Source organism: Ptychodera flava, chromosome 1 (assembly GCF_041260155.1).
Source record: "Ptychodera flava strain L36383 chromosome 1, AS_Pfla_20210202, whole genome shotgun sequence".
In the NCBI taxonomy this organism is placed as follows: domain Eukaryota; kingdom Metazoa; phylum Hemichordata; class Enteropneusta; family Ptychoderidae; genus Ptychodera; species Ptychodera flava.
In genome coordinates this window covers 49,162,087-49,187,063 of record NC_091928.1, presented here as the reverse complement: position 1 = coordinate 49,187,063, position 24,977 = coordinate 49,162,087, and the positions used below count along the sequence as shown (strand labels likewise).

The window sequence follows — 24,977 nt, the reverse complement described above, 5'->3', positions numbered from 1 at the left end:
GAAGCGGAAGCATAAAAGGACAAAAATTTGAAGAAGAACAAAACAGGTTCGTACACACCAGCCACTCCCCTTACACAATGCTAAACCGAGCTTTTTATTTGATCCACATAATCGATTCATTGACTCAACACGCTAACTCATTGACTCACCAATTGACTCGCTCGTTAACTCTTCAATGAACTCCCTCACTTGCTTACGGACTCTAATTACGGCACTCTCCTGGTGTGATATACTATTCTCGTTGGCGAACATCTCACGACTTTTCTGACAATGCGTATCTATCGCGACCAATGAGTTGTATCGCACCTGTTGATACTGTCATCTCAGAGGTCAGGTAAATACTTCACCGGGGCACGTAATTGAAAAATCGATTCCTTTAAATTTAAATGACGAGATGACTCTATTTACGGCTGTCACGCTGTGACACCTCGTCCGAAATTCGGACGTCAAACATAAACTGAAATAACTCACTTTTCACGTGTTTGTTTAACAGAAATTGCCATGGCATTGCTAAAGTATTCGTTATCATACTTCTTGTTCTGTTACGGCGAGCTCGTCCATTGCAACTGCAAAGTGTCCTCGATGGCGGAGGTGAGATAAAATAATCAAGTTCATGTGGAGTAGTTTATGTTGTAGGCTATCATGTACTCTTAAAAGGTGTTCAAGTTAACAAGTAAACAAGAAATTCAAGGTCAATTCCCACGACGGCTATGTAGGCTGAAGCCCTGGCACAAGTTGCCGCCAATTTCAACATGATTCAGTATCTGCACTACAGTAGACAGACAGACAAACAGACGGACCGAAAGACGAACAGACATATTACTTATTATCAAGCTCTGTGCAGTACATTACGTCAAAATACGCCCACTTCAGAATTTGGGAACTTCATCGAATTGGATCTGTCATCTAAATCAACTTAATTTACGGGGTTTTAATTCACAGTGCCCTGGTTTTCCCAAATAAACAGGTGTAAACAATAGCTGATATGATTATGAGAGTTAGTATAACTTACCCACAAGAGAATTAAAAGTCATATTTATGAAAAATATCGTGCATCAATAGCCTGCCCTTCCCCAATTTGTACACTCTGACATGCTGAAAACGATCGAAATCGCAGTTACAAGAATTTAAAGTTTAAAGTTTGACTTACTCATAGACTGATTCACTCAATATATACTATCGCGGAATGTAACCAGTTACGTATATTAAACTGTCCACTGAACGACTTTGCAGAACACATTCCTTTGAAATTTACAAAACACGCGCGGCGAAATAGTTACATCGCTTGCGTAATATTGACTTAATGTCCAATATCGGGCGATTATAGACACCGTGGCAGAGCAGACCGTGTTTCCAACAATGGAAACACTGATTAACTCGAAATGACCGCAAAAAAGGGCCGATGATCGCTTATTAATTGTCTCTGAGTTGTTGGCCTACAAAAGTCGACTTAATAGTGAGCGAAGTACGACTCTAGTGTGACTGCGAATTCAGTTATAATGTTTGTTGTTTTATTCAAACCTTACCATGGTGCAATGTTGACTTTTATACAACTTAATGCGTTTTAGACTAAGATATCCATTCATCATTTGAGGTGAGACAACGGATCGATCGAGTGATCCATTCAATAAGTTACAACTAAGAGCAACCGTGGGCCCACTATTTGTTTTAAACACCACCTGCTCTTTCAAGACCACACTCTACCAACGTTAACCCTTCGGTGACGTACAGACCACGGACGAAAACCTAAAGTTGATATCGTTAAATTGACACTCCAATGAGAGAAAGCACAGACAGGTTTTGATAGATCCATATGCGAAAAAACGCACTTCAAAACAAATGTGAGACATGGCAGTGCACATGACCTCGATTGATAAATATTTCATATTAAAATATTTATTTTCCCCTAGAAAAAATATCAATTATCTCTCAAAGAAGTTTTGGCTCTTGTGCAAATCGATCAACTCACTGCAAATACGCCCGCCCGAACTACTCGCCATAACGAGGCCATAAGGATGTCTGTAGCACTCTAGTACGATTTTATTGGAGGTTGATGCCAGAAGTCACTCATTTTGGCGCCACTTCCCTTTCTGGTCTGGCCACAAATGAATGCGCCCCTTGTGGGTTATTTTTGGCACATGTACTCATAATCTGTATGACGGTGGCTTACAAGTCATTCGTTATCCCTGGGCTCACACTTGACAATCGACGACAAGCCTGTACGTCGTAAAATCGATAAGGTTCCCCCAAAACTTTACACAACCAAACTTATGAACCTCCCCGAGCGACCGACGTCCTTAAGGGGTTTCTGTCAATATGGCGGCATGCAATTTACTGAATGAAAAAGTCACGTCAGTTCATTGTGTTGCGGAATGAAAAAGCATCGTTGATGGTGAAAGTGATTTCTCCATTGATGCTAGACTAGACTGTCTCGACACGATTTTCTCTTCGGGAAATGAAACCAAAAATATAAAGGCTCCGCTTCTCGTTCCCGATTTGCCAGTTTTTTGAAAAAAGTAATTGCGCTTCCCCTCACCGAAATTACCTGCTGGTGAGCAATTTAGAAATCTAACATTCAAAGTGAGGTCCTTTTTTACCTTTTGTATAACAGAATGTAGGATATCGATATCTTGGCACGGAAATGCAAAAATTATAAAGGTTGTAGGAGTTATCTCAAATCACAAAGATAAACTAAGTACTCGGATAACCCTTCTACGTGCTGGGAACAATCTACTTACAGAGCTTTTCCCAGCGGTGTTCGCCGTCGATTTCCCTCCATTGGTCGTGCTCGCCGCTGTACCGGATTCAACCGGTGCCACTTGGTTTTTGGCGCTCATTTCTTGAAAAGCAGGAAGTCTCTATCAGTCGATTCAGTTATGAGCGAGCTAAGCGAACAGGGACCAGAGATGGAAGGCATCAAACAGAAAGCACCTCACTTGTCAATGGGGATTCAAACCCGAACTGAAATGGCGTGAACAGGTGCACCACTAAAATGTGAGTGGGGGTACAGCTACTACGCATGCGCAGCTATTAGATATATTTCGTGTATCTCTGGCAACAACAAAAACAACATATGTGAAGAAAAATCACCCAGATGTCCTGAGTGAAGGGATAAAGACGTGTGTGACCGACCAGAACATCCGAAATTATGGGTGATATACATAACGATGACAGAGTAGGCGGCTTACTTTTGAGTTTCGCGGCTCAAAAGTTTCTTCGCGCGGTTCTACGAGTCTCATAAACTGTACGTTTATGAGTATATCCCAAGCTAGGGCCCATGGAGTCATTGCGTCTTAATTTTTCTCGTCTTTTCCTTTCAAAGATTTTTCAGAGAAATATTTGATTTCGCATTGTAACAAGGATGCAGGTGTCCCCAACGAGCGACCATCCCCGATGGGAAGTATGCCCCGCTAATGCCAAGTTTCCGCGTATTACCAGTTGACGTTTGACGTTGTGTCATGGAAGGGCTCCGCACCGTGAGCGTTGCGTGGACGACGGCTATTCGTAATTTTCACATTTCAGGGTGTCCGGGGACTTGTACACTTGCCTGCGAATCCAAACCACTCTTAATACCAGACAAGAATTGTTGGCAAGCTGACTATTATTTTTGAGTGATTGGTATGTTAGAGAATTGGAGTATGTTTTCAGTACTTGAACTAAGTATGGGCTTAGCCGTGGGTAGATATAGACCAATTCCGTTATGTATGACCATGCATACCCATCTGTCCTACCGGTTTCTGTACTGGTAATAGCTTTTCAGCAAAATATTGATGGTTACGATCTTGTAAGTCGGCAGAAATGGGACAGGTACTCTAATTTCACGAAGTTAGAACCAATAATCTCACTCCCAGGATTTAATCGTGCCAATGTACGGAACATGATTTCAAGTCCCGATAGCTGAACTTTTTTGGTCAATTGTTTTTATCATTCACACCGTGTTTGTAAACAATTTTAATCGAGCTTCTTGTTCTGCTCGCAAAATCAGGTCGACGTGCCCGATTTATCGACACGACATGCACGCTTATGTGCGGATGTCATCTGTAACTGTAACCAATTGAATTCAAGCGCGGACTAATTGCATTCATCAAAAATAACAGCTTCTACTGTCTATCACTACACACACCAAATACTGTGTTGTCTTAGCAACGGTCACAAATACCTTGCATTTCTACACACTTAAGGGAGGATATTAAGCAAAAACATAAAATTTTTTGCTTTACGGAACAAAAACTGTGAAAACACTTATCAACAGTTACAGCGACATTGTCCCCTGAATGATCGCCATTCAGAAAAACAACGTGAACTAAACAGATATCTTCCATCTGGACAAAGTCTGGCACAGCTGATACTGTCTAATTTTGTTCATCAACCCTTATCGTTATTCCAAAGTACTTGTGTAACGTGTATATTTAGACCGTTACAGCAATTCGAAACAAAACGTATGACAGGCGCAACCAATAACGTGTAAATGTTCCCACGTATTAGGCGCCAAACTATCGTAGTTGATCTATGTTATACTGATAACATATTTTCTACGTGCGTAACGCAGCACCCGACTATAAACAGCACAATTATGCACATATATTATGCAGAGACGAAGATTGACGACACTCGGGTCCTTGTCTTCAGTTTGTAGATCAACAAACTGACGAATAGGTTGACACATAATGTAACTGGCTCAACGGATGACGTAAGGTCAGGCGATCTGGCCGACCAAGGGACTGACATAAATTAAGACTGGTAGGTAGGTAGGTAGGTAGGTAGGTAGGTAGGTAGGTAGGTAGGTAGGTAGGTAGGTAGGTAGGTAGAAGGTAAAATAATATAAGTCCGTATGTTAGGAAGGTATTAGGTATAGGTGTTAGGTAGGTTAATTGGTAGGTATATATAGGTAGTGAAGCAGGTAAGATGGATGGATAGGTAGGTACTAGGTAGTAAGGTGGGTAGGTCGGTAGATAGGTAGGTAGGTAGGCAGGCAGGCAGGCAGATAGGTAGTTAGGTAGATAGACAAGGAAGGTAGGCAGACAGACATACAGATAGATTGTAGGCCGGTAGGTTAGTAGATTGACGATGGATACTCAAAATACTAGACTAAGTATATGTCTCACATATAGTCGTTTTCAGATAGTAAAAGCGAAACAATTCATATTAAAATGATGGGAACTGGAGTAACATAGGTCTGATAAATTAACAAGACTTTTATTTTGCAGTCAAAAATATTAAAATTCATTCATTCGGGTTAACAGGTCACCAGACCTGTTTCGATAAGTGTGTAGTGTTTGAATATATCTTTTTGTATTAACATTGTTAATACATTGCACTTTGTCATGTTTCAAGTTTTCAACTTATTATAAAAATTCGCATTATCAAATAATATTTATATACATTAATTTCACACTGTACGATTGATTTCAAATTTACCGCGTATTTACTTTATAATTTCTTCGCGAATTTGTTGTTCGTTACCTTGAATGTGGTATTTGGGTCTTTTCACCAGACTTTTCAGTATCTTAGCAATTTGCCTTCTCGTCAAAGCTGTTCTGTGTCGGGGCAATTACATATATCCGTATGGTTCGTCTTGGCCTCGTTGTATACATTCTTCATCTTCTTCTTGTAATCATCATTCTCATCATTATCCTCATTTAATGAGCGATGTATTCATTGCTTCGATAGTTTGTATGCGATGTGTGATAGTGTACGAGCGTGAGTGCTTTACGTGTCAGAAAAGTTATAATCCTAGCGCTTTTAATGTGCTTACTACACTAAAAGCGTTATCAGCCATGCACTACGGTGGTGCCTGTGACTTGAAACTCCGTATCACTAACACCAAAACACGACGTTCTTGTGTATTCATCATGGGTTAAAACATAGGGGCGTAGCGTGTCTATGTATACACAGTGGTGGTGAGCACTGTAGTCTGTTGCTGCAATTTTTCGAGTTATCTATCTCCCCTTGGCCATCAATCTGTCTTCACCCTCCTCTGTAGCTGTGCTATTTTCAAGTATTTAAGTAGGCCTATAACCCTATTTGTTTTCCCGTGTTTAATGTTGCTATATCCGTTTATCGATAACAATCTATACATACAAAGCTTAATCTATTGTGTTGATTACCTCAAGCCCATTACAGAATAGTTAATTTACCGAGCAAAATTATTAAGCATTTTATTGGAGGGAGTAGGTTAAGGAGGTAACAAGTTTAAAATTAATGGCGAAGTACAATGGGAAGCACTGTCCATACCTCAAGAGCTGTGTACCAAATATTTGACGAAATAGCTGCCTGTAGTATCGGAGGATTTTGTCGACGCACCTCCACAAAAAGGAAATAAACTAGATATGGCAAGAATGTTTAATAATAGAGTATTTCGGCGGTCCGTTGATGGAATTTGGCTACTGACGGGTTTCCTGTCGATTCGTCGTGAGGCAAAACCTGACAGGAAGAACGACAAAATGAATTGTTTGTATAGACACAGGGAGAGTTGTCGTGGCAACACGTAAACACGCATTCAGTAAAACGTCCGGGCAGTGTTGGTGGATCTAAAACTAGAGCGTTAAAGTTTAATTCTACTGGGGGCATCACAAGTGCGCCTCAGTTGGCGAAATAATTGTCATGTCAAGCGTAGGAACTGGCCGCACCATTCTTGGAACAACAGTAACCTTAATAAAATGTAACCTGTCGCGGGAGGGCGTGACACCGTTGTGTGTGGTCGATCCCTCAGCGTCGTCAACTATGATCTATCACGGTTGCTATATGAAGTGATTCTATCGAGTAAATGACTGCATGTCGAGTACAAACACTGAGATGGGCGACAAGGGAGACGGAAGAGAAATGGAGACATGAAGTAAGGGAGACTTCAGTAATTACAGGGGTAATTTGGGGAGGGTCACATTTTAGAAAACTGCCCAAAGGGGAGAATCACTTTTAACAGAAGCTGATTTTACGGCCAAACCTTCGATTGTCAATGTGATATTTCCTGAATGGGAAATCACCAGCGAAATACATATATTCTTTTAAATACACACACATCATGCACAAGCTTCACAAATAAGAAGATGAAGTGGTATCCTAATAAACACATTAAATACCTTAAACCAATTAAAACTGATGAAAGACAAGATACAAAAGAATATGAGACAGGTGGCAAAGTGTGTATCAATTATCAAACATCCATAAATGCACAGATATTACTAGTTTTATATTTGGAAAACATTGTTCATAGTTCTGTCATAGACGACCATTTGAAAAAAAATCGATTTCTTGTACACACATGCACATTTTACTTCCCACCTAAAGAAATGTACTTTTACATATATTACCAAACATATTTAAAAATATACAGATATACCTTATGGGAGGGGGGGGATGTCAGTTTTTTGCCTGATAGACTCTCATGTATTATGATTGATATTTGGTGAAGCGCTATATCAGTCACATCTTGCTTACTTATAGTTGCCCAGCTGAGAAAGCATGGTGACATTCCCGCAAATGCATGATCATGCCCCTTCAAAAAATGCTTACGTGATAAATTGCGACCCACTCTCACAACAAGCCAGCCTTCCCCTGTATTTGCTTCCCTAACTTCCATAAATATTACGTCAATTGTCATGTAAATTAGCTGATACAGTTTCAGAAATTCCTTGGGTGAATACTGCAGTGGTTGGGGGGGGGGGGTCAGTTAAGCATGTTGGACAGGGGGAGGGTCACACTTTAAACACCATCTTTCAAATCTTTCAAACTCGTCAACACACTTGAAAAAAGCCATGGTAGCTCCCATGGTGGTGCATTCTGCCGATGCATCGTACCACGACAATGGATTATTCGTAAAACAGAACTTGTACGTATCTGAAAAACCGACAGCATTTACACCTTTAAAGTTCACAGAGATTTACAACGTAAAACATTTCCCTGTTTGTTTACTTTTTCATATCTATGACTAAAATTCCGTCAAATTAAACCGTGCAATTATATTTCCAAGGTCATTTACATTACACTTTCATATTCCCTTTAATTATAGCATCGCCCAGAACTAATTGCAGACGACCAGACATATTATTTCTTAGGTTATATGTATGTATGTATGTATGTATGTATGTATGTAATCTGATTAAAATCTGATGTAGAGTTCGGCGACGTCTATACTTACGCGGTATTCTCTGGCTGTTGCCTCTCATGTTGTAGCCTACAGAAGCGACAGCAAGAGAATACCGCGCGCGTAGGTTAGACGTCGCCGAACTCTACATCTGATTTTAATCAGATCGTTATGTATGTATGTATGTATGTATGTATGTATGTATGTATGTATGTATGTATGTATGTATGTATGTATGTATGTATGTATGTATGTATGTATGTATGTATGTATGTATGTATGTATGTATGTATGTATGTATGTATGTATGTATGTATGTAAACACGCATAATACGTAATGTACCTATCCACCTACGTACATACTACACAGGTGAATTAGTAAATACATACATTCACTAGTACACGTTGACTATATGTATATACGAGAAGTGAATAACGATTTGTCAATTGATGTAATTTGGCATCGGAAAGTTTCGATACACAGATAAAATATGGGTCTGTAACTCACCTAAGTTGTGGTGAAAATAAGTTGGGGTCGATGATGAAAGAAATCTCCGAAGCAGTACATCTGGGTATGATATAGATATATCTGATTGAAATTGTAGGGCAACAGCGCACCGTGCACTTTGCTTGATTTCAGCGGCCCTAGCGCGTAGAGGGAATGGGCGGGAATCTATACGCGACACACGTACTTTTACAATATACCGATCTTTAAAGTGAAGCTAGAATTCGTTCATACACAAATAAGTTGACATTTCCTCAGAGTAACGGTATGTCAGATGTTCTTTCCCAACTCGAAGTCTCGGCTCAAACAGACCAGGGTGTTCGACATGTTCCAACGATGTCGACCAAGAAGTTCAAAATAACAATGCGACTGACTCCTGCGACGAAAGTTGGAATCAGATACAACGAGAAGTGTGCGTCCAACTTTCACTGAATCGGGCAACACACTCTGCACAACTGTTCATCACAGTTGCAGTCATCCCACTTATGGATTATATCAAAACTGCGTTTTCTAGTATAGTTAACGTCCAAATTATCCATCAAAAATAGCACCTGTGACCTCACTGTGAAGTTGCGACGGTTGACGCGTACGGTATACTGTACGTACTGAACGGTACACAATGAGACAAATATATCTTTAATATGCCATAAAAAGCCAGGACCATCGTTCTTATGTAAATTTAAGACAAAAATTGTTACTTTTCTTTGCTTTGACCTTTTGACCCGTTCTCTGTCTGCGACAGGGTAGTTTTTGGTTCGCGATGGCGTGAAATGCAATGTTCATGAATGTAATGCGGATGTTATACTATGTGCGTGTGTTGTCAACGAAATCCCAACTAAAAATGCTCTGTCTTGGACGGTGAATTTCCGACGGTCGATCTCTTAGACGGTCGTTTTTTCTGCACTTTTGGCTTGAAGTGACTAAAATACCCAAATAAGACGACAAAAACACACAAATTGATATAATATAATAGCAATAACCCCGCCGCAGTCGGGTATACATTCGATTTTGGTACAATTCGCTCCACTGATACGGCACTCGCCTATAGGCTTTTGATATGTGTCGCGCATTGTACGTACCAAATTTCTTGTATACCCGCCTGCGGCGGGGGTTATTAGCCCCCCCCAAAAAGTGTGCTGTTTCGATAACCTGTCTTTCAAAAATAGGGTAGGTAGTTCGGCAGGAATTTTTTTTTCCTAAATATTTTTATTTTAAAATATGCATTATTCAGGGGTTCTGGCGGTCAAACACTGGCCACAACATTTCCAGAAAAATGTATCATACACATAAAAGGAACAAAATCATCAAAGACGTCCTCGTTCAATCAAATGCCAAGAAACGAACACGTGATTTTACGGGTTTTTTTCTTTCTTTTTTTCCTTCCGAGTTTACGTAGCTCTAAAAAGTTTAGGGTCAGCAGGTAAAAAATAGGGTAGGTCAGGTTATCGGAACAGCACAATCTTTTTTCTTCGGCCTTACTACCATACAAGATGCTTCGCAGAACCCTGCTGAACGAAAGAGTTCCCGATCATGTTGTGTAAGAGCTTTATGCGCGTGCGCTAAAAAAGTGATTGAGAAGCGTCAGGTCCCACATTGTTGAAGTGCCTTGACATGATGGGTTAGGGTTCAAAGGTGAAATTCGTCACCAACATCGATAATTATCCACAAAGAAAATGCATATAGGCCTACTTCCATAGTTTTCTTTGTAAATTGTAATTGGTTCGCGAGTCAATTTTATCAGCGAGATACTTCTCAAAATAGTTATCCCACCTGAAATTAAGGCAAGTTGAATACAAATTTGCTCATTCCCAAAACAGCAATTTAGGGGTAAACCGTTTCACAAAATTAGCTTGGAGACCATGACATATTTAGCCATTTATGATTGTTGTATATTCTGTTCCTAATTTACAGAAATAGTTATAATTTTTTCTCAATTCCCTTCCACGGTGTCCTTTAATTAGCTGCTAAAAGTGAAAGAGAAAAACTTATCAAATAAATTAAATTTTTGTTCCCTGGCACCTCAAGTGTGTAATGTGTCTGTGGGTACTGGGTGGAGCTCATATAAATATGGCTAGAAATCATATTAAAACTTCCAAACCTTAATTGACATTCATTCATTCATTCTGGACCAGTTTTGCGAAAAGCATACCAAGCAACAAATAATTTTTATCAAATAATTAAGTCTAGGCACCCCTACGTATTTGAAATACTAAACCATGAATGAATGCAAATGAACGCAGGCAAAAATCAATAAATGAAATTTTTGTTAAATGCTGTATCATTGATACCAGAAATATACTATCCAGAAATACCAAGTTTACAAAATATATTGTAAATAATTTTTGCATCAACTAGAATATGTAGGGTGCCTAGATTTAAGTATTTGATAAAACATATTTGTTGCTTGGTATGCTTTTCGCAAAACTGGTGCAGAATGAGTGAATGAATGAATGAATGAATGAATGAATGTCAATGTGTGGAAGTTGTATATGGGCTCCACCCGGTACCCATGACTACAGACATTTTAGACATATGAGGTGCAAGGGAACGAACAGTTTTTCTTTTTCTTTTTTAACAACTAATTACAGATCATCACTGTGGAAGCGAATCGAAAAAATTCAAAAGTTCCCAACTACTTCTGTATATTAGAAACAAAATATTAATAATACACAACTGGAGTTTCTCAATCATGTTGGTAGCGCAAAAATTTCTGTGCTGTTTTGTGTCTATGTTTACAACTATTGTCTTATGAATTCTGACCTAATGTCTTTGGATTATGGATTGGTACGATTGCGATTATTTTACACAACATAATCGGGAACTATTTCATTCAGCAGGGTTCTTACAACTGCAGCGCACAATAAATAGCGGAAGAAATGCGCCCTATCTGTTACGTCACATTTTAGCACGGTCTCCTTGTGTATCTGCATCTATGGTTATCTTCTGCCTCTTTCTAAGCTGTAGTTACCAGTAAAGATTGTGCGGTGAGAAGAACGTACCAGTACTGAGTCATGTTCACTCACATTTTAAAATATTGTTCCAACCAAATAAATGTTGTTTTATGATATTTTTCATTGAAAGTGTATTCTATTGCTTCGCTGACCATTGCATAGATAATTTTCGTCAAATCACTTTGATGATAGGACTGCAGTTCTCTGATCAACCCTCATATAGAACGAGGGCATAGTCTGAAACTAAACAACAGAGCCATAGTATTTCATCGTTAGGTAAATGCTTACTATGTAAATACTGATGGATTGCAAAAAGTGCTGGAAAGAACATTATAGATTATCCATGTTGGGGTACAGTACCCTATAGTCTCTACTTTGTATTATTGGAATGTCCAAATCGGATTTCTGATTCATGTTAAAATAATGTGGTGGCCATTGCATACATCATTTACAAATTTTCATTCTCGATCTCGCTTTGTGTACGTAAAGGACACATAGGAGTCATACTCGCCATGGCAAAGTGACGGCGCTGATTCAGCCAAGGGCAATCCAAATGCTCCAATACAGCCGTTCTGAGAACAACATTAAAACGTTTACAGTGTTCTTGCAATTAAGTCCGTGCCAGTAGTTTTAGCGCCGATTTCTCTTGCTATCAAAATGCTGTCTTGTATGCTAGTTGAGGGCCCGTTTTAGCATTGGTAAGCATTTTCACCACAGCCGACGTGAGCTCTTGTTTCTACCTTTAGCCATTGATGACGTGTTGGACACCTCACTTTCATTCTGAGCGAAACGCGTTGTGAAAAGCTGTGTCGTCCAAGGTTCGGTTGCGTTGGTCTTTGTTAGGGTGTACAGAAGCGAAGCGCGCCCTCTCACTGTGACGACTGCTTAATGAACAGAATGGCCAACATAATTTGAAGTTGCTTTAATCTTCATCGGGGACAGGGAACTAAAGTAAAGTATTCCTACGAGTTGTTCCTCATAGTAACAAAGCCATAAACCGATTTACCTGTAATAAACTGCGCTACCATACTCATTTGAAGAGCAATATTTGTACAGCGAACTATTATATATTTAAACAATGATAGCTCTGTGTTCGAACAGAAATGCGAATATTTTGATAAAAAGCAGAAATGGTTGCATTAGGTGTCAGGGTAAAAAAAATCACACGAGCGTATGGTTTTGGAACCTTGCCAAATCGAGTGGCATTTGGAGTTCTGCATCTGATAATAAAGTGGACAGCATAAGTGGTTCATCTCGAAATACTGCGATAGGGAACCCGTGCAGAGTACTGTGACAAGCGCACTCCAAGTACAGTTAATCAATGATTGGTTGTCATGTATGCCAACTAACTAAAACCGTCGATCACTCTCTTTTCGTGTTTGATTTTAAAAAAAAATCAATCTTCATTGCCTAGCAACTGACACAGAGAAATAGAACCCAGTATGAGTTATCAATAGTAACCTTGTTGTCCTCAATGAGAGGTCAAAGTGGCTTTGACCTCTGCAGTTGTCATGGCAGAATTGCATGTGATTTACAGCTAACTGTAAATTAAAAAGCAATTGAGCTTTATTGTGGATTGAGGACGCACATTATAATAAAAATAAGTCAAATTTCATGTAAGATCCAAATCAATAGATCAGTATCACATTTCACAGTTGACAGTGATAGACGATCTGAGTCTACGAGTGAGATCAGTGCTATCAGTAAAGGACATGATACCGCTGTTTCCAACTGGACAAAGTCCGCTGGAACGATCGACTCAAGCACGTCGGGCCATGACCCGCTTGCTTCTTGCTTAAGGACGACCGGGTACCGTCCTAACGGAATGTGCTGGTGCGTACATGCGAAATGGTCAGTCGTCAGTTGCGAGTTGTAAGATACTCGATCCTGACGAATGTTCGCGTGAAGAATTTGCAGGCGTGAAGACATGACGTATTGAACCGGAGTGTGTGTGAGAGAGAGAGAGAGAGAGAGAGAGAGAGAGAGAGAGAGAGAGAGAGAGAGAGAGAGAGAGAGAGAGAGAGAGAGAGAGAGAGAGAAGAGAGAGAGAGAGAGAGAGAGAGAGAGAGAGAGAGAGAGAGACAGACAGACAGACAGACAGGGCAGACCAGATTTTAAGATAGAGATTCTAATGTACCTGAGTCCCTGCGTATGGTTTATCGTTGATAGTTTTGCCGTCGGTAACCTCCAACTTAATGTCACTCGTTTCCATTGTGGCCTGCTGATCCTCTGATGTCCGTCGATGAAGTGTAGAGCTCTCAGAGAGTGAAGAAGATCCCTAATTTTGCAAAGATGGTACTGATGACGTTGTTCTGTCACCCAATGGTACGGCACCGAAAACAAATTAGGGCATGGTTCCGATGTCTCCTCAAGTATTGTATCTCTAGTGTTGTTCTAACTTCCTCGTTGTTCTTTTTTGTTTGTTTTTGACCTTTGAACTCTTTCTTGATTCGTGATATTTATTGAAATCTTTAGATCTTAAGCGGAAGTTGATGATTTTGGAAACCAATTCAGCCAGGAAGAGTGTGTCGTGATGGTTGCATGTAAAATGGGAGTTTCATAGCATTTACAAATTTAGTAAAGTGGTAAACTTCACGGAACGCAAATATAATTGATCAGCTGTCGTTATTCGACAGTTTTTTTCCGTTCTGTTTCTGACATCTAAATACATTTTGTTTAACAAGCTTTTCTCGACTAACGTGCATACAAAATTAAGCATCAGTTACCATGGCAAGTAAACATTTGTGTTCTGTCTTCCGAATTGTGACATGTAAATGCAGCAAACTGATAAAGTATACACAGTCGGAAATGTGAAAACCTGGGGATTATCACAGAGAAGCAAGACGGAAAGCCCATACCACTGAAGAAAAGGGAAGTTCAAGAGTATGGTAGAGTGATTATGGTGCTGTATTCTATGGCTTTGAGTGAGGCACTTCTCTTTCGTTTGTTCGTTTCTCGGAGGAATGCCTAATCCGGTCACCGATGCTTCCCTTTTTGCATAACGGACATTTTAAAGTAAAACGAATGGTCAAGCAGTAATAAACTGTTCTAAGGTGATAAAGTGTGCATAATTTTGTTGATTTTCACTAAAAGTTGAAAAGAAAACAATCCTGCCAGATTCCGATGCATTAATATTTTTATATAAATGTGTAAATAATATGTATGACTGTCCCCTTATTGTTTCTCGTATTACTTATAATGTCCCCCAGAAAACTACTAGAACTCGCACAGTCTTTAGACTTCCAGTTAGCAAACTCAATGTTTTTAAGTACTCCGCTTTACAAAGATGTATGAGCACTTTAAATGAACTGTGCACTTCAAACCCCGCTATTGACATTTTTTCATTTTACGGAAGTTTTAGACGCTTGGTAAAACTGTCATGTTTAAATTGGTAGACTTTTTTGTTTGTTTTTCATTTCGCTTACTTTTATAATGTTCTGTACTGTGGGTTGTATAATTGTATTTTTAAATTTCTGTATTTTTAAATTTTATGTTTTTTGGAGCCTGTAAATGGGACTTGTTCCCGTTGGTCTTCCTTGAAATAAATAAATAAATAAATAAATTAATCGGCGGAGGAAGTTCGCTCAGCGAATCTTTTGCTGGTAACCATGCCTGGAAACTTTAAGCATATCTACAAATAAGGATCTCAACAGGTCGGTCGTCTGGCCTTGAAACATCCTTTCTTTCGAAGCATCAATATTCATACACGAAAAGTTTTACAGCATCGCGTCACGTGACATGTAATCGAGTCAAAGGTCCGCCTACTGACCATAGCACACGTAATTAGAAGTTTTTCCATGACCCAGTGAGTAGGTTATCTGACAAACCGTCACCTGGAGGATGGCGAGTTCGAGCCCTGGGTGTGACCTGAGAACCGGACTCACGATCAAAATATGGTGAGTTCGCGACTCGAGAATCTTGTTGCGCCCCCGCGCAAGGCACTATATTCCCCATTCTCCATTGGGACCTAATGGGTACCTCATCCTGTAAATGGGCATTTTGCCCGTTGGATGACGGTAAAAAATATAAAAAAAAGAAAAGGAAATAATTTCTGGACTAAAATTCATTTTTCATCTCGCTGGTTTGATGTCAAATACATGTAATTTTTCCCTTCGTCGGTTTTGCTTGCGTCAGCCAGATACTTTGATTAGGTTTGCTTTACCATAGAGAGGACCGATGCATCAATTTGTTGCTACGCTATAACACTGTGCTATTAGAATGAGTGTAATATGTATAGGCTGTTCATATTGTGTAATGTGCAGGCTGGTCATTTATGTAGACTCTGTAGGCGCTGAAAGTTTGTCAATTAACGTCGTTGTCTCTCACGTTCCATTCCGAGAGCAACGATGATGGAGGCAAAGCTATGAATGATATATTGATTTAATTTCATAATATCAATTTATACACAAACACGCCCCCACACACGACCGTGGGAACGTAGCGGCCCACCTTTTGATGCAATGTGATATAATTTAAAGTAAAGTGCAAAGGTAAAGTAAAGCCGCGCCTTTGGCGAACCTGTGACAAACCCAGGTTTCGACAAAATTCCTGAAAACAGAGCGGAGAGACTGCAATGTGACCGTAAACGCAGAGTTCACGGGTTTGATCCGTGGAGGCGAACATAGAGGGAGGGATCGGGAGCTTGATCTCAAGTATAGCGCCAGTAGAAATACACATCCTCCGGAATTCATGTCCCGAATCGACGCCTGGCATTAATTGAAACTATCAGTTGTCAAAGAAATAGCAAAAAAAAGCAAATCCAGAATATGAATAAACAATATTACCAACACAGTAACTTTGAAGAATAGGATATTGTAGCAGTGTTGGTTTAATCAGCAAAATTACGCTCATCTACTTTAATTTCTTTTTTCTCAACTCTTCTTTTTATGTGTAATTTGTAATATTGCAACTGTCAACTATGGGGCACCTAACACTTTTGATGAATTTGAACAATTAAAGATCCTACTCTCTAAAAGAGCACGAACAACAACAACAATAACAACAACAACAACAACAACAATAACTTGCCGGTCAAAAGTTTCAAGACGAGAAAGAACACAAGGATGGCATGATTGGTGGGAACAAACCTGTTCCCAGCTATATGAACTTTGAGGGAAATCGCCTTACACTTACTCTGATCAGAGACTAGTGAGAGCGCTACACGGAAATAGATTGCCAGACACGCTGGATGTGATAAAGCAAACGTTCCCTTATTTGAATGAATGTTTAAACCAATTGACTTTGTCAACTTTTTTTCATATTTTAAACCAAACGCTATTTAATTAGTTTTTTTTTCAAATTAAAAAAAAATCAATATTAGTTTGCTGAATGCGCGCGTTTCACAATTGTATTCGGTTTTTGAAATTAAACAATCCTACCAAGCTTTATCTTTGCTTTCTCTAACTAAAATGAATAAGGAAAGTTTAACACATTTGGGAGCATCAGACACAAATTTTATGCACCACACGCTTCCTTGATAAAATTCACAAGAGTGTAAATATCTTATGAATAGACAGGCAAATATGTTTTGCGATATTGATAACACCATTGACGCTATGTGACCATTGCTGGTGTATAGTGTTTATGGTTTGCCACTACAGTGATTATATAGCAGTGTTACAGCCAGGAATTTTAAACCAGGGGACACTCTGACCCCCTACCGTTTACTTTTTGGGACATTTTGCACATTTTGGGGACAAAATGTGTCAGTTGTTAATCACATTTTGTATTACATGTATGTTGTTACAAATTAGTTTCATAAAACAAAATTCAAGCTACCATGCAGGACCGTATCACAATGCTTGCATTTCAGGCAAGCATACCTTTCGCAGCGCAAGTGCATAATATCACATTAGTAAACAGATATGTTTTGTACCTATCACTGTAGCTTCTGACAAAAGTTAAATTGCCATTTTATGCATTTGAGTCTTTATATCCACTATGAACGAAATAAACGATGCTTTTCAATGAAGGAGAAAAAGCTCCAAACGGTAAAAACAGACACGATGGTCACTCACTTTTTAAGGAGACCCAAAAGGAGTATTTTTAATCTCTAAATGTATTTAACCCTTCTAAGAGCTGTAATTTTTCCCTCCAAAGTTTTAGTGCAACATTTTATCACTTTTTGTGATTTTTTGTTTTTTTTTTTAATTTTGGACCAAATGGGCCTCATTTTTCATTGGATACAGTTTTTGATCAAAATTTTGTAAAATCTGAACAAAAATTCATTTGCTATATTTTATCAAGGCGACAGAAATGGACTTTGGCGCCCAAAGGGTTAATCAGCATAGAAATATATTCTTACAATACCCACCTCATCCGAGGATGACTTGGATGACTGATGCCGCGGTACAGTGTCACAACCATTGTCCTCTTCTCCTGCAACTGTGACTTTGCGTCGACTGGCACTGGAGGAGTACATCGTGTACCAATGTACCAATGGATCGGCTTGGTCTGTTCAGTTGGTGGATACGAAGCGTTTTACTCAGGTTCGATTTTTGTTCTTCTCCTCGTCGATCGTGTTTCTCTTTATAAATGGGCATATTTGGTGTTTGTCTTGCTGCAGATATTCATATTAATTTATTTTATGTCCGTTTATTGCAGAGATTAATCGGAATGCATCATAAAGGAAGTACATCCTAACAAGCGTTAATTAAAACTTCAAAGAAGATGCTGACCATCGCGTGACCTTTTGCAGGATCTTCTCAGCGTTACGTCAAACAGGTGAGGTGTTTTTTTCATCATTTATTTGCAAAGAATCATGTACACAACACTCCCAAGAATGTCGCTCTTCTATTGAGCAAAACCTTGTAATTGCAATTTAGAAAAAGTCCATTTTCCATACGAGAAGACGAGCTTTCGATGACACAGTTTTGAATTAGGTCACACAAGTTTTATAGTTCATCGAGAAAGGGTACATAAAAGTGGGATGTTTTTGCCAAGGCCTGATTCGAGGAAAGCAACCTATGAAGCCACAAACGGACTGGGTGACTGTGTAGTCTCCCGGTGGGTCGTTGCGGGTATGTCCTGGGTCAGCTGCATTCCACAAACTCCGCGTTATCCGTGTAAACTTCCTATCCCCAGTGTAATCAGTGTAAACTCCCACGAGACAAGCAGGTGCATCGGCTGTCATTCCTGCCCATTCCTCTTCCAAGCAATCTGAAGCCATGTAAAGCATGTATTACGCAAACGTGGGATTGAATTCTTCCATTTGGAATGGTTCCTTGGATTTGTACATTCTTAAAATTCCAATTGGCATGATTTGGGACCATTTCCCCTATATTCCATTCTGATTTTCATCGTATGCCTTAAGTTTCTATAACTATGGATCTGAACAATCTTCTTGTAAATGAGCTATGAACGAAAAATAAATATTATAAATATATATTATAAATATATAAAATTTATAATTTGCGATGCCAGTAGTCATAGCTGTTTAAAGTCACTATCGGAAAAACATGATGTGGCCTGTCCAGATTTGTAAGGTGAGAACGCCCTGACATTTAGCGTACTCATGATTCTAACGGCAACTACACTAAGGTCACATATTTTCTTTCTTACTTGTCGCCAAAAATATTTCCTATAGTCATTTTCTATCTTGTGTCACAAAGTTAAGCCAAATTAAATCCCTTTCCGCATGGGAGGTAACTTTTCTCGCCATTAATAGTAGTGCTGGATTATATACTTCCACGTTGGTATGTGGTTACAATAATCATGCTATATTCGTCACTAGCTCGTCTGTTGACAGTAAACTTTAAACAAAAACCCTTTTAATTTGTGTATTTTAATAAAAAACCGCGGAAGCTTGCTTGAGAAAACACACACAATTTGAAATGCCAGCACATTATTACTTAACAGAAAAGCACCCCCATAAACGGTCAGTCGATGGCCTATCTCTGTTATAACACGTGGGTGTAGGTATACGTGCGCAAATGTTTCAACTGTCACAGTTTATCTGATTTCTAGCCCAGGGTAAATTCCGTGTCAAATTAGAAAGATAAAGATAGCGGTGTTGCCAGGGTTACCTGCCGCACAGTCATGTATTCATCGCCTTGGTAGGGAACTGACAACGGTTGTTGCTATGGAGATTGTCCCACTAATTACGACTGAGACTAATGGAATGGCGGGAACTTGTTCTTGTTCTGGGGAGGTTTGCACGTTTACCTTGCTGAGAAGTTAGCGGGATTGTCTTTAAAGTATTGACTGTACGGAGACGTATAAATTCGTTTCAATTACACAGATTTCATTTTTGATACATCAGCAATCTCCCGAGATACAACCTCCACGCCTATGTATGTCTTGGTACGGCGGGGGGGGGGGGGGGGGGGTCAGTACCAGAGCCGAAGAGAGCGATTTTGTCTAAGCATATGATTTTTGAAATAATGATTGAAAGGCGTAACTTAAGCATACATTAGACATGAATTAAGAAATTATTCATAATAAATATAAATACAGGTCGGCGGTTGATCATACCAGCTACTATTTGGATATCAAAATTAGCGATGGCACTGTCATTAAGATGGGGATCGGACAAGCTCACAAACATTACCATTGGTGAATTACTTTAGGAAACATGCTTGTTAAACACAGTTAACGTCTCCGTGAATTCGCCGCCAATTACTAGGTGTGTGTCTGCTTTGTGTGCAAATCAACTTATACTTGTAATCCTGCAGTTTCAATTAACAAATTCGGAGTCAGCGACCGCCTTATGTACGAACCTTTGAGTAGAATGTTGTAAAATATTGGCCGGACTATCGACTAGTAACCTCCGTGGCACTGCAACATTCCTCGGTATGTTAATCCAAATAGTTATCCTGGTATTGGCCATTTTATTTATTTATTTACTTATTTACGTTTTTTATGAATGCTGAGTTACACAATGAATAATTTTCATCAGAGCTCAACGATGGGAGAAAGTATATGTTAATTAAGTTATTCACAAAGGAAAATGCAGTTTGATAAACTCTTTCACCTTCACCTTAAACTGTACGATATAAAGGTCCATATCTTATGTCATTTGGCAGAGAGTTCAAGTTTTGTAGCACGGTGATGAAAACTCCATTGACCATGTATTTAAAATTGACTTTTCGGAATACAACAATCTTGTCGAGAAACAGCACGCGTTTGATAAGGATGAGCATTACAAGTACTCTGAAATACAAATATCTTACACAGCTATTGTGGCGTTGTTCATCTGTTTGTTAAAATTATGCTTATTTACTGCAGACAGCGCACTCAGCTTGTTTCAGGCTATATGTGGATTAGAGAAGTCTTGCCGGCCCTTTTTTAAGCATCAAACCGAATTTTATAATTTGGCTTTAGCAGATTAATATGATGAAGACACGTTACTCAGGCAATTTCTACAGAAATTACCATTGTCCCAGGTTTGGAGTAGAACGACCGTCAGGAATAATCGTCTGTTCGGCCGCCACTCGTTCGAAAACCAGGAACAACAGATCAAAGCTAATTTTATTCCATGACGAATATTTTGTTTAGATAAAAGAGGAACACGAGTCGCTGTGTTTCGATGGAAACAAAATGGGGGACCTTTCACAAAGTGCGCAGAGTGTATCAAGGGCAGAACGCAGCAAAGCACAGGGCACTCAGTGATAACCTTACACTGTTCAAACCGTAATTAGATAATTAGAATCGCAAATATTTGAACAAAGTGTTCCTACTCTTTTGTTCTGATCGAACTTTATTTCCGCATGGGCCGAATCCAACGTCACCGCGGTATAAAGAGAACAATATCTGTTGCTAACGACATGTGTTTTGCTGCTAAACATGATGTTTTTTTTCTTTTCAGAGAGCTTACAAATGTTGTAGACAACCGTGAAAGGGTCAACTACGATATAGCGATCACGAATAGCTGCTGTTACGGTTCACCGTAATCACGTATGCAAAAATGGGCAATAATGCTGAGGTAAAATAACATACGTTGCCGTACAGTTCCTTGATGGGACACTGTTGCTGCCTAAATACTTTAAGGTAGTTCGCGCCTCGAAAGAGAAAGACAAACTTTTGCTCAAACTTTCCTTAAGGAATCCTTCAACCATTCTCTTTCAAAATGAAGAATAAAAATCATGGGTCATCGGGCAAATTTTGGTATTAGAGAAACAAATAACCCAAGATTTACCGATATTTAAAATTCAAAATGGCCGTCATCCCTATGTTAATTCTACGGAGAAAAAAAATTAAACTTTTCGAATTTTGAAAAACTAAGCCGGTAACAAGTTTTCCTACATCAAGAGCTTTAAAATGAGCCCCCACAAGTGATAGATCAGAAAAGAATTGTAAAAGGTTGAGAGTCCAAATATCTCTCCTCGAGGCTCGTTCTGCCTTAAACTATCACGTTGAACCAAAACAAAATGTTCATGGCTTCTGTTCATAATGCGACGATGCAATGTGTGGGATAATTCAGCAACCCGGTTCCTCAACTTTGACCTTTAAGACATCTCGGCAGTTGTCTTGATGGTCAAATAAAAATATAAAATCTAACAATTGAAATAAACTTACGTTCATATGAACACATCTGTAAACACTTTGTCAGGTGAAACACTTTATTCGTCGCCATGACCCTTTGGGGAAGTATTGTTCAGGTAAACAACGCATTGTTCATCTGTATCAGTCATTCTGCTTCCTATCATCAGTTTGAATAATACGGATATCCATCCACCCTCATGCCGGTCAAAAGTCAAAGATATCTGCTTCTCGACATGGGCACGTTCAATATTGATCATTAGATATGGTGGTATTTTGCTAACGTGCCTACATAACAGGGGCACGACAACGGAGGCTGAGCTAGGTCAAGCATGTAATGTGGAAGGTTGTGATGGTGACAATATCCACGATGAAAATGGCGACGACGAATTGAAGAAGACGATTATGATGATGATGATGATGATGACGATGATAACGATGATGTTGATGCTTGCGATTCTAATTTTTTCGTTCCGAAGAAGTTGAGCTTTGCGAAACATTGATTACGTTGACTATTCGGAAATAATGAAACAATTCGATGGCTACTCTCCCTTGCAGGCTTACTACACAGAACTTCTGTGAAGGGGCCAACTTTAGAGAAAGGTTATCAGTTCAATTCGGGTAAGTTGATTCAGTGATGATGGAGAAACAAAAATTCGAAGTAAGGCCAAGAAAATATTGAAAAAATCATGCGGTGACGCGAGGTTTTTTCTTCTCAATCGTATTTTTTATTCTTCAACCAACAAAAACGCGCAAAAAACATGAAAATAACATAGAAATGCAAGCAGCGATAAATGCTCAGCAGTGTTGCTTAAGTATTTTTGTAAAGCAACACTTTTAGTGCAGCAATGCACGGTTTTGACAGCTCAATATAACAGTGACATATATGTACAGTTTTGAATGGAATGTTCGTATCAGTTCGTATCAGTTATTTTGTTTACAGTTCTGTTTTATACAGCACTATCGCCGCGTATTTTTGCTTTCATTTTATTCCTCATTAGAAGAAAAATGGTTGACGCGGTGGGTCTGAAACAAACTTTTTACCTTTTTTGGCCGAAACGAATCTTGTGTTAACTGTGTTCGGCTGCACGCAGCGATAAATGCTCAGCAGTGTTGCTTTATTATTTTTGTATAGCAACAGTTCTGAGGTTTGACTTTTAATACAGCAATGCTCAGTTTTGACAGCTTAATATAACAGTGACATATGTGTACAGTTCTGAATGGAATGTTGGTGTCAGTTATTTTGTTTACAGTTCTGTTTTATACAGCACTATCGCCGAGTAATTTTACGTTCATTTTATTCCTCATTAGCAGAAAAAAGGTTGACACGGCGGGTCTGAATCTACACGTGCGGTGATGAGAAACAAACTTTATGTTTTATTTTATTTTTTGGCCGAAACGAATCTTGTGTGAACTGTGTTCGGCTGCTGCGGAAAACAAAAGGTTTTGTGACTTTCGACGCTAGCGGCATAACGACGCCGTACATTCTCGTACACTGGTGTTAAGGTTCATTTGAAGAGTATTCTTCTTGTCACTCAGTATTGAAGACTACCCCCCCCCCCGAAAAAAACAACAAAAACAAAAACAAACAAACAATACAAAACAAAAAGAGACAAACCAATTTTAGATGACATGAAAGTATTGGGTTCAGTAGACAAAAAGAAGCATTTGACTTGCCCCAAACCTTTGGTGTTATGTTTTCCTTGAATTTTTGTATTGTATTGTATTGTATTGTATTGTATTGTATTGTATTGTATTGTATTGTATTGTATTGTATTGTATTGTATTGTATTGTATTGTATTGTATTGTATTGCATTGCATTGCATTGCATTGTATTGTATTGTATTGTATTGTATTGTATTGTATTGTATTGTATTTTATTGTATTGTATTGTATTGTATTGTATTGCATTGCATTGTATTGTTGCTTGTTGTGTTGTGTTGTATAGTACTGTATTGTGTTGTGTTGTGTTGGTGTTGTGTTGTGTTGTCTTGTGTTGTGTTGATTTGTACTGTATAGTATTGTACTGTACTGTACTGTACTGTACTGTACTGTACTGTACTGTATTGTATTGTATTGTATTGTTTGGTATTGTATTGTTACAGTAATGTATTATGTTGTTGTGTTGTATTGTGTTGTGTTGTGTTGTGTTGTATTGTGTTGTGTTGTGTTGTATTGTACTGTACTGTACTGTATTGTGTTGTGTTGTGTTGTACTGTACTGTACTGTATTGCACTGTACTGTACTGTACTGCACTGTACTGTACTGTTCTGTACTGTATTGTATTGTATTGTATTGTATTGTATTGTATTGTATTGTATTGTATTGTATTGTATTGTATTGTATTGTATTGTTTGGTATTGTATTGTAATGTATTATGTTGTTGTGTTGTATTGTGTTGTGTTGTGTTGTGTTGTATTGTGTTGTGTTGTGTTGTATTGTATTGTACTGTACTGTACTGTATTGTATTGTGTTGTTTTGTGTTGTGTTGTGTTGTGTTGTGTTGTGTTGTACTGTACTGTACTGTACTGTACTGTACTGTACTGTACTGTACTGTACTGTACTATACTGTACTGTACTGTACTGTACTGTACTGTACTGTACTGTACTGTACTGTACATCGTACTTGTCTACATTAAGAAGAGAACGAGTAAATAAATATACTTATCGCACGAACGACAAACTTACAGTGATTTATGGATATAAACATTCTGGAGTAAGAAATCTAACTCAATCCATATGTGATTTTAAATCAGAATTGAGGAACATAGAATCATGCAATTTTCGCCTAGTTATGTTTTCACTTATTGATATTCGTTTCATGAAATATCAATTTGAGTTCCCAGCAGTCTATCCTAATACAGACAAACACAGGCATATTGCTGTCGCCGCTACGCCTGTCATATTCAAAAGTTCATTTCACCTAACCTTTTGGGGTTTTTCCTTGGCGTAACTAAC

General features: G+C 38.8%; 1 protein-coding gene across 2 annotated transcripts in view; it reads right to left on the bottom strand.

The window, feature by feature from the left end:
• Nucleotides 1-13,957, bottom strand: part of LOC139140185 (endoglucanase F-like) — a 35,164-nt gene extending 21,207 nt beyond the window's left edge. Inside the window, exon 1 of one of the 2 annotated variants that reach the window (XM_070709264.1) lies at nt 13,677-13,957. In XM_070709264.1, the coding sequence (XP_070565365.1) occupies nt 13,677-13,751 (75 nt within the window). In that variant the 5' untranslated portion in view covers nt 13,752-13,957. Of the gene's footprint in view, nt 1-2,738; nt 2,985-13,676 lie in introns of those variants that run through there. The other variant, XM_070709258.1, reaches the window with a different exon arrangement.
• Between the last annotated feature and the right edge of the window lie 11,020 nt (nt 13,958-24,977).